This window comes from Phaenicophaeus curvirostris, chromosome 3, assembly GCF_032191515.1.
Source record: "Phaenicophaeus curvirostris isolate KB17595 chromosome 3, BPBGC_Pcur_1.0, whole genome shotgun sequence".
In the NCBI taxonomy this organism is placed as follows: domain Eukaryota; kingdom Metazoa; phylum Chordata; class Aves; order Cuculiformes; family Cuculidae; genus Phaenicophaeus; species Phaenicophaeus curvirostris.
The window spans coordinates 59,799,754-59,810,615 of record NC_091394.1 but is presented as its reverse complement, the minus strand read 5'-3'; the positions used below and the strand labels follow the sequence as shown (position 1 = coordinate 59,810,615).

The 10,862-nt window shown below is 38.1% G+C and overlaps 1 protein-coding gene across 1 annotated transcript; it reads left to right on the top strand.

The window, feature by feature from the left end:
- Positions 1 to 3,310: 3,310 nt before the first annotated feature.
- Positions 3,311 to 10,577, top strand: CYP7A1 (cytochrome P450 family 7 subfamily A member 1). Its single transcript, XM_069853111.1, has 6 exons — positions 3,311 to 3,526; positions 4,779 to 5,019; positions 6,051 to 6,664; positions 7,998 to 8,128; positions 9,059 to 9,234; positions 9,838 to 10,577. The coding sequence occupies exons 1-6, from the start codon at positions 3,447 to 3,449 to the stop codon at positions 10,135 to 10,137; spliced, it is 1,542 nt and encodes a 513-aa protein (XP_069709212.1). The 5' UTR covers positions 3,311 to 3,446; the 3' UTR covers positions 10,138 to 10,577.
- Positions 10,578 to 10,862: the final 285 nt, after the last annotated feature.

Genomic DNA, 10,862 nt, shown 5'->3' with positions numbered 1-10,862 from the left:
AAAGAAAAAAAGTCAATCGAGTCTTTGTAGGGTGTACTTCTTATTACTTCCAGTGAATGAACAGGTTTTATAGTCAGCTGTGTGCCAACTTGCTATTTACTGCCAAATGTAATCAGCAGCCTCTTGTCACTCCATCACACCCTTCAGTGCTCCCGACTTATGAAGCCATCAGTAATCCTGGAAAAAATGATTCGCTTCAGCTTGGCCTATCTGTTATTGCCTATTTGAACACCATGTGTGGGTCATGACTGATGAAAGCCATGCAGCTACAACATATGAGATGAACTTGGGATTTGGATGATTAGTGAGTTGCTTCTGAGCAGCTGGAAGCAAGACAGAAGACTTCTCTTAGGCTTCAGGAATCACTGGAGGTTCTCTCCAGAAGTAAGCTGGGCCTGCTTGCTTTCTGGGAGCAGTATTGGCTCCGTGGAGGCCATGATCAAACAATCTTCATCACCTGGAGCAGAGGTGACAGACAGGAGTGCTTCTGGCAGCCTCTGCCCACAGCCAGTGGGAGTACCTAGGTAAAAAATGTCTTGGTGCCCTTTGGGGGAAGGTGGTGCAATGTAACCATGTACCAATCTCAACAGAAGTCTGGGCCCTGGAGACGCAAGCAGAGCCATATCTCTGCTGACCTTGCAGCTGTTGTGGGCAGCTGGGATGATGAGGTGGGAGTGGGTGCTAAACACATCTTACTGGACAAAATGTCAGCATGCTGCTTTGTCTGCATCCATGTTGTCTTGAGTTTCTCTTTTTGCACTGCTTCTAGCTTAGCATGCCCTAGGGATTAACCAAAAGATCAAATGACAGTAGTTAAAATGTTTTCCTTTTTCTAACTAGCATCCAATGCATTACAGAGTTTCTCCACTGTTCTTAGGTGATGAACGCCCAGATTCAAACCTGCAATGACAAAGCCTTATACGTTCAAAGACACGTGGTGCTTTCTTCCTGCTGGTGTCATTGACCTGAGTCTAGTCTTGAGCCCAAGCCCTGTCAGTTCTTTGCACTAATATGCTTTTTACCATGTAAGCTAGGAATCTGCTTCACAAAGCTAGGATAAAATGAGACAGTATGCTTTTAACGACTGCATTCATAACCTCTTATGTTATAGGAGGTTATGAGGTTTTATCTATAGCCTCCTTTGGGGCTATAGATTGGCCTGTTTAAGAAACAAGGAAGCACCTCAAACTATGTGAGAGTGATTCTGTTCAGTCATAATAGTTATTTATCAAGGGTTCTGCCACATAAGGTCTCTCAGATGGAAAAGATGGGGCACATTTAATTTTCTTGACAGAAAAAAAACGTTATTTAAGGTAGGCTGTCAAGCACCTCCTGTTCTGTGCCTACATCTGGTTATACTTACATATTTGCAAATCAAAAAGAGAAAAAAATTGGGAAACTTTAGAGAAATTACTCCTGTTGTTTAGCCTGGAGAAGAGGAGGCTGAGGGGAGACCTTATTCCTCTCTACAACAACCTGAAAGGAGGTTGTAGAGAGGAGGTTGCTGGCCTCTTCTCCCAAGTGACAGGGAACAGGACAAGAGGGAATGGCCTCAAGCTCCACCAGGGGAGGTTCAGGCTTGACATCAGGAAAAAAATTTTCACAGAAAGGGTCACTGGGCACTGGAACAGGCTGCCCAGGGAGGTGGTTGAGTCACCTTCCCTGGAGGTGTTTAAAAGATGGGTGGATGAGTTGCTGAGGGGCATTGTTTAGTGATTGATGGGAATGGTTGGACTTGATGATCTAGTGGGTCCTTTCCAACGTAGTGATTCTGTGATTCTGTTGTGGCAACAGAATGCCATTTATAAATGATGTCATCATCATACTGCAGCACGCCTATCTAAAGCATATAAAGATAAAGCAAGTGTGGCTGGCAGTTCTACTTGGTGCAAGACATGATAGTGTGATAAGCCACAAGCTATCTGTTGCTGGTTAAATGTTTTTCTTGATATAAAAATGACAGAAGCTTCCAACTTTCTTATTCAGTGTTACTTTCACATGAAAAGGCTGAGACCTACATATGAAATAAGAGTTAAACAAAAATGTAATAAAATGATCACATTTGTTTAAGATGAAGATACGAGGTAGTCAAAGATGACACCCAGACCTGAAATTTCCATAATGGAAAGAAGCAGTAACAGTAAAGCAAGGCTTTTGTAAAGCAATTCTGTTATAAGAGGATACATTAGCTGGTGGAAAAGCAGTTTTTCTTGGAAAATAGAGGGAATACCTGTGCTTAAATGGAAATGGACTGGATTTTGAGCTGACACATAAAAGCAGTTGGCATTTACATTGAGAGCAAACCTCAGTACTGTAAAGAGTTTATTTCTTAAGTGTAGTAACTTAAAAAATGCCTCAAATGCAATGGCATGTGCACAGAGTTACCCCTTGCCTCACTGCCTTTCTTGGCTTGAAAGCCAGGACAATATTCCAATCTGCCAGATTTGCAACTCTGCCGTCAGTGTAGTGTTTGATTTGGACAGCAAAAGGTTCAAATCTTTACTATTTAATCACAGAGCTGTAGGGATGCCAACTAAAACTGGTGCAAAAGTGAGCCTGAAAAAGTGCTTAAACCCCATCAGTTTCTCTCTTAGAATCATATTAGGCCCTAAATGAGTAATGGTAGCACTATGTGCTACCCGAGCTACCTCTTTAGTGGCTTTATGCCAAGTGCTAGGAGGAAGCCAGAGTTTGAAACCTCACAGGTAAGCAATAGAAAGAGAGAATGTTTTAATGGAAAACTATAGATGACCCAAGGACAGTGAAAAAAACCTAAACCAGTACGATTGCCTAATCATTCTTTCTTCTCTCCCACGCTGCATTATAGAAATTCCATTTTTCCCTTTCTACCAGAGAAATGTTATTAGAAAGAGTAAGTCCATCTCTGCAGTCATCCCTTTATGCAGAGCTGAACCCCCACCCACTAAAGCTGGGCCAGTCCAGCAGAAGAAGGAGGGAGAAGGTGAGAAGGCTGGCAGCTGAAGGACAACACAAATGGCAGCCACCATTTATCCCAGACTGAATCCTCTGGACAACTGTCAGGATCCATTTCATATATTGCTAAACTTGAACTATAAACTGCAATTGGTAAATCTGCAGGATAGATCAAAACACACCTGCCAGACCTTCGAATTATCAACTATTACAGCTATTTGATTACTTTGGAACTGCCAATGATAGGTCACATCAGCTCAAGGCCATGGCTGCAACTCTCTACATCAATCCAGAGAAGCTCTTTGTAGGGAGATGTCAGAGCAGAGACAAAATAGGTTCTGTCCAGAAATGGTTAATCAATAGCTTAGCTAGGTTGACTGAAGGCCATTAGATACAGTGGTGTACCTACTGTATATAAATTGTGAACTGTCTTCTGTATCATTCTCAGTCACTTCTCCTGCCTACTGGTTGTTACCAGTTTCCCACTTGGAATTTTTTGGGCATTATCAGAAATGTTTGTAGCATCATGGATCTGGGGAACACTGATAGTACTTTGTTATGGGTTTTGGTTTCTTCTAGGGAGGAGGAGGAGGTAAGGAATCTACTTGTAAATGCATCTCAGTGTACGTAGGCTTTATTTCTGTCAAATAATACTGTGTACATAACTAAAAGAAGTGTAATCTTAAGATTATCAGTTGGACAGATGCAGGATAGCATGAGCAACACTGTAGTTTGGTCTTTTGAGAGATTTCTTTTACAACAGAATTATTGTGTATGTGCTTTTTAATAATAGTGAGGTAATGCCTAGGAATAACTGTAGATACAAATCTATGCATAAGTGAGGTATCTAAAATATGAATATACATGTTATGATTTCCCTAATTACTAGGCTACTTATACCTAACTATAGTTTAATACCTACTTATAAACATTTTCGTATTATCAGCCTATCATATCTAGTTGTCTAGTTTCATACAGATAATACTTATGTACCTTACTATGTTGAATACATATTCCTTAAAAGCATTTATTCTACTCATGCATTTGCATAAGGAGTAAGTAATTTGCTTACCTATTGTAATTTTGTGGTTTTCAGCAGTCATTTTCTTGGTTTTCTTTAAAATGTTTAATAAAAAAGGTGAAAATAGTTACCTTCAGTTGATAAACATCAGGAATTTACTGGAAAAGCTTAAGTATTTTCTGAAAGTTTTCTTCACAACTATAGTGTCCTTATGCAGGAAAGTAGTTTTCTGACTCAGAATAAAAACCTATCATTTAGGCATATGCTTATCTTAAAGCATGTGCTTAATGACACTTTGCCTGAAAGACTAACTCTTATGCTTACCAAAGATCATGGCAAAACTCCCACTGTTTTTAGCAGGATCTGGCCCAAATGGGATATGCCAGTAAGAAAAAAGCTTTCTACACTAAAAGGCTATTCCCCTTGGTATTCGAATTGTGGATACCATTGCCAAAAAATGTACCGGACAATATTAATGGCATGGATTACATATGTGTATGCTAGGTAATGGCGACAGTTCTGCATTTAAACAGTTGAAAAAAAATACTCTTGAAAAGAAAGTTGACATAATCAAATTGTGGTTTCTGATGTTTATTATAATACAGGCTATTAAAGTTATTCTTTCTTGTATACCACAGACCTCACAAGAGGCTTACTCCTTAAAGGGGAGAAAATTGTCAATATACTATTTGTTTGAGGTGTGGGGTGTTAACATTTCTCCGCATTACAGAAAGCCTAGCATCAGCATTTTACTTACCTAGTAGTCCTAGGGGAGGTCTCTTTATGCATACTTCTAAATTCAGCTTTTGTTTTTGTTTTGTAGGCGACAAGGTGAGCCACCACTTGAGAATGGGTTCCTTCCATACCTGGGCTGTGCTTTGCAGTTTGGTGCCAACCCCCTTGAATTCCTCAGAGAAAAGCAGAAGAAGCACGGCCACATTTTCACTTGCCGAGTAGCAGGAAAATACATTCATTTCCTCACTGACCCTTTTTCATACCAAGCATTAACACGGCATGGAAAACACTTGGACTGGAAAAAGTTCCATTTTGCTACTTCTGCCAAGGTACCATTTTAAAAATGGCTTTAATATCTAATATGCAAAGTATCTGCTGGAAGGACAGACGTACCCAGTTAATCCTTACAGCATAACTAGGCCTCTGAAATAGAATTCATTTTACATTTCTACACGTTTGCTGGTTTAAAACATCAGGGGCTTTGCAGCGATTTGAACTGTTGATAAATGACATCATTTAGCCCTGCAGCATCCCAAATTGCTAAAGTAAAAATACTATTAATGTTGTAATCGGAGGAGAGCGAACGGAGGGAGTTTTCGACCACACTAGGATGGGTGATCAAAAGCTCCGTTTATTGATTTACGGTTGCTTCTTTTATACAGTGTTTAATTAGCTTATACATATTACAAAAATCTAGCTCATGTTTGGTTACATTTAATTAGTTCATACATATTGCAAAAGCTTAGCTAGTGATTGGTTACATCCACCTGCAGAAGTTGCAGTCATGTTTGCATAGCTATGCTCTAGCTTGATTTCCTCCCCAAAATGTTCTTGCTTTTGATACTAATGTTTCTGTTTAACCAGCATGGCCCATATTTTACAAGGACGACACGTCCTTGATACCTCTTTCTAAAAGCCATTGTTGTAAATATATCTCTACATATTAACACCATCTGCACAATGATAATATAACTTGCTGAAGGTGAAACCTTCTTCAGGAGATGTTCACCCCTATTGAAGATTTGGTCCTAATGCCTTAAAAAATTATGCAACACAGTAGGAGCTCAGCCAAACTCTTACTGAATTAAGCAAAAAGTCTCCTGTTGATGCCAATGGGAGCTGAATGAAGGTCTAGGTAACCATGTCCATTTATTTGTAAGCATCTATTTGAATCTGTTTTCATTTGCCTGCTTAACTGTTGTGGTTCACTGAGAAAGTTCTCATTCTAGTATTACTAGCCCTTATTATACTTCCTTCTAGTAAGCTATGAAGTTAAACTTCATCTTAAATTTCTGTTAGACTTTATCATCAAGGCTATGAAAGGCCTTATTTATCATGCATACAATTTATTTTGTGACAGGCTTTCGGGCATGGTAGCATTGACCCAGCAGAGGGAAACACCACTGAAAATTTTCATCAGACTTTCATCAGAACCCTTCAAGGTAATGCCCTGGATGCCCTCATTGAAGCAATGATGGAAAACCTACAATACGTCATGCTGCAGTCAAGAACACCTAAACTTCAGCCTAGTGCCTGGGTGACAGAAGGACTTTATACGTTCTGTTGCCAGGTGATGTTTGAGTCTGGCTTTTTAACACTTTTTGGTAAAGAATTTGATTCAAATCATGACAAAAATCTGTCATCAAAGCAGGAAACTGAGAGAGCTCGTATCCTAAATGCCCTTGAAAACTTCAAGGAATTTGATAAAATCTTTCCAGCCCTTGTGGCAGGGCTTCCTATTCATCTGTTCAAAAGTGCCCACAGTGCACGTGAGAAGCTGGGAGAGGCACTCCTTCACAAGAACCTGCTGAAGAGGGACAACCTTTCTGAGATTGTCACCCTCCGCATGTTCCTGAATGACACTCTGTCAACCTTTGATGACATGGAAAAAGCAAAGACCCATGTGGCGCTGCTCTGGGCCTCACAAGCCAACACCATTCCTGCTACATTTTGGAGCTTGTTTTATCTCCTAAAGTAAGTCCCAATTCTTCTTGTTTCCAAACAAGAAAAATGTTTGTTATCTTTCAGAAACCAGTTATTAATACAAGCAAATTCTACTGCTTGATACCTCGGCAGTGTCAAACAGCTTACTGTTTACAACAGAAGTGGCACGTTGTTCTGGACTTTCACGGAACCCCCTTCACTTATACACCAAGTAGTGATACTATAGAGCAATTGTGTAAAAGTTTGTTTTTTTAAAAAAAACACTCCAGGGCAACACTACACTTTGTCAAGAAACCTTTGAAGTAAATCTATATGATATGCCATTAAAAGTACTCGTTGCTGTTAGAACATTTAATTGCAGTGAAAGCTCCCAAAATAGGTAGACATTTTTAGATCATCTCATTAGTGCAAGCAAAACGAGCTTTAACTTCACTATTGTTTTCACAGATATTTACTAGAAAATAGTTTATATGTTGATTCTACCAAGTTTGACATGTAGACTGCAGCTGCTGAGCTTGATAGTCATGAGAGGAATGCATAGTTCAAATCATACTAATTAATGTCCATTTTAGAGTGGGCCTCTGTGGATTATAATCTATGTCATCATGACTAACTCTTTAAGTATGTATCAAAATTGCTGAAAATTTTATTTAGCCAGCAGCTTGCACCTTCATATCTACCTGCCAATGATGATATCTGAGATTCCTTAGTACTTTTCATTCCAAGGATGCATTGACTTTAGGTCTTCTGGCCTTGGAGTCTTTTAACACCCTGATTGATTGTGCATTCATCAAGAGACCATTGCATACTATATTATTATCTGTTAAGTATTTCACAATAGCTTATATATTCTGTGCCTGTAGGAAAGTCAGTGAAGGATACTATGTGGACTTGAGTGTCAGGAAGATTCTTTTCAGCTAGACAGAATGTTGCAACATAATATGACATCATACAGGATAAATCGGGTTATAAATCTCATCTGAGACCCTGTTCCCAAACTCTCTAACCAAGGAGGGGCTATTTCCTAATATAAAACTAATTATTTTATTTCTTATTCATGGCATTACTTTTTAAAGTGACATTACTGTTTATTACCTGAGTTATGCACATCAGTTCTGTCCCATTTGTCATTGGAGGCAGAATCAAATACTTAGGGTTCTTGTCCTTTTCTTGAAGATATTGTACCTTTGCCAAGACATAGGAAAGTGTAATCGCAGCACCTTGTTGCAACATTTTCATTTTAGAAGATTGTACTTGTCAGCTAACCAACTAAATTTTAGTCAGGAAGAAAGTTAACAGCAAAACTCCTTTTTTAAAGCACCCTTAAGTGTAAAATTACAGTATACTTCTCTTTTGATCTTAGGAGTCCAGAAGCAATGAAAGCTGCTACCAAAGAAGTACAAAGTACTTTGGAAAGTGCAGGAGAGAAGATCAGCTTAGATGGCAAACATATTTCTTTGAACCGAAAACAGCTGGATAATATGCCAGTACTAGGTATGTCACCCCACAATTTTTAAATTCTTCTATTTGTTACCATATAAATGCTTGCTATGGAATTACTATGAAATTAGCCAGCAAACACTGGAACAAAAATCTGTATGTTTTTCAGCAACAGCCAACACAACCAGTCTTCCCAATATCCCAGGTGGTGATGAGAGTATCAAAATTCATATGATTAGCACTTCTTCATGGGTAATAGCATGTCTCAATACCCTATACAGCTACAAAAAACAGTATCGGAGAGCAACAGATAATTCAGAACAATATTTTCTTTAATAACAACTTTAGATCAAATAAAAGAGTATTGCCAAATTTTATATCCCAATTCTTATTTTGTGAAGCAATATCGTCAAATGCCATTACTTTTTTTTCTTCTTAATATTTTTCAAATTATAGGCACATTTTTCAAAAGTGTCCACACTACAGGGTGGAGTTTCAACAATGTCATGCTTTAACTACTGTTGCTTTCTGTTTGTTTTTTTTTTAAAAAAAACCTGTTTATATTTAAGTAGAAAAAAAATCCAAGCTACTTTTTATGAATACTGGTTTCTATGCAACACCTCAAAGTTTCAGAAAATCTTGATCAATGCTATGTTTCTTTTTCTTGTTATGTTTCCAGTTTTGATAGTTTTGTTCTTTATCTCAGAGTGAAAACTTGTCTCACTTCCAAATATTTTGTTGCTTCAACTATAAGTATTCTTCTAGGGGAAAGCGGATTATGTTCTTGGTGCTATCTGCAGAAGGGATAATAATGCTAAAAAGAAATGAGAAAGATACTTGCTTAGGCATTGAGAAACCTATTGTTAAAATATTTCTTCTAATAAATACAGGGTTTGATAATGGGTTTTAAGTCGTTCAAAATGTATGACCTCCCCCAAGGACACACACATATGATTTCTGTGGTAATTGTTCCTTTTCCTGTAGACAGCATCATCAAGGAAGCAATGAGGCTATCAAGTGCATCCATGACTTTTCGAGTTGCCAAGGAGGATTTCACTTTGCACTTAGAGAATGATTTTTACAACATTCGCGGTGATGACATTATAGCTCTTTATCCACAACTCTTGCATTTGGATCCAGAAATCTATGCTGATCCCTTGGTAAGTTATTTATCAAAGTACATTAAACTCTGAGCTAACATGCCTTTAAACAGAGCCTTTATCAAGTGTGTCGCCAGAGCTGGTTTTCTGTTGTATTCCAGTCTGTTCTTACACCTGGAGATGTAATGATAGGCAAGAAAAAGAATAAAGCACTATCTGCAAAATATGTTTTAGTGTAACTAGAAAGTGTTGCTGTCAGTTCGAGAGAGCCTTCTACTCACTGCCTGCCTCACTGAAGACAGATCACCATTATGGGGGAAGGTTCAAGGGAGGACAAGAATAAGGATAAAATTATCCCAGAGGCTCAGAATAAGAAATCTTCCAGTTCTCCTGCATGAAAAAGAATGCACATCATAATCCTCATTTTAAGAATTCAGAAAAGAAAAAGGGGAGTTATCACTAAAGACCCTGGGATCATGCCCTACATACCACAGCTTCTTAGGGGCTGCCCTTTTCAAAAAAAGCACCATGGGGCCTGGGCTATGGTACAATGCTAACTTCTTAGGCTCTTCTTTCCCAGCCTGCATTTTGTGTCTTAACGGCTTTATCTAATCTTTGGAGGTATTCAAGTGTCAAGTAACTCTTCTGTGGGTTTTATTACAGACATTCAAATACGATCGCTTTCTCAATGAGAATGGAGAAGAAAAGACTGACTTCTATCGCAATGGTCGCAAGTTAAAGTATTACTACATGCCATTTGGGACTGGCATAGCAAAATGCCCTGGCAGGTTATTTGCTGTCCATGAAATTAAACAATTTTTGGCTTTGATTTTTTCATATTTTGAGATAGAGCTTGTGGACAATAATGTGCAATGTCCTTCTTTAGATCAGTCCCGTGCAGGACTGGGTATTTTGCAACCAGCCAATGACATTGATTTCAGGTACAGACTGAAGTATCTATGAATATATATTTTATACTTTACATATAAACTATGTGCCATATAAATACACACTATGAAAATACCTTATGTATATTTTATATATATATGCAAATGACATGTTGCAAGTCTTGGGGGAAAATCTAAATGGATATGCTAATTCTTCAGTCTAACGGAAAATGCATAATGTACACCATTACAGTACCAGCATGCAGTGGGTTTAATGCACTGTGTTGATACAAATGTCTCCTCTTTTACCAACCATTTTAAAATGCAATTTAAGATTCCAAATTGTGCATGTGTATCAGGGATTTTTTTTTTCTGTCAGTAAATACTTTCCCAGAGTTAGTTAGAATTTCATCAGCTAATTCAAAATAATTGTCAGAATTCAACTACAGTGAAAACATTCTTTTTTATAATTGAAATGTTGGGGATGGTGGTTCTCCCAAGAGATGAAACAAAAATTTTTTTTGTATAAAGGTAGGTCTGCAGTGGGGAGAGGAGTGTTTCCTGGGGAAGTACCTTTATGGTTTTATTAAAAACTAGAAAAATATTTGAAGAATATCTACAAAAATATTCACGTTCTAGTGAAACTGCAAAACTTGTATTATATTCATTATAACATACTTCTTTTCAGAAAGTTGTAACTGTATTGAAATAAATTATATTGACTGAACCAAATGCATCTCTAGACTCTTGTCATTTCAATGTCTTAACATCCTCGAAGATTTACACCAAAGCCATCTAAGT

Coding starts and splice junctions, on each gene's coding strand:
- CYP7A1 (XM_069853111.1), top strand. CDS start 3,447: ATGTTTGTAGCATCATGGATCTGGGGAACACTGATAGTACTTTGTTAT. Junction 5,020..6,050: donor ATTTTGCTACTTCTGCCAAG/GTACCATTTTAA, acceptor ATTTTGTGACAG/GCTTTCGGGCATGGTAGCAT. Junction 6,665..7,997: donor AGCTTGTTTTATCTCCTAAA/GTAAGTCCCAAT, acceptor TTTTGATCTTAG/GAGTCCAGAAGCAATGAAAG.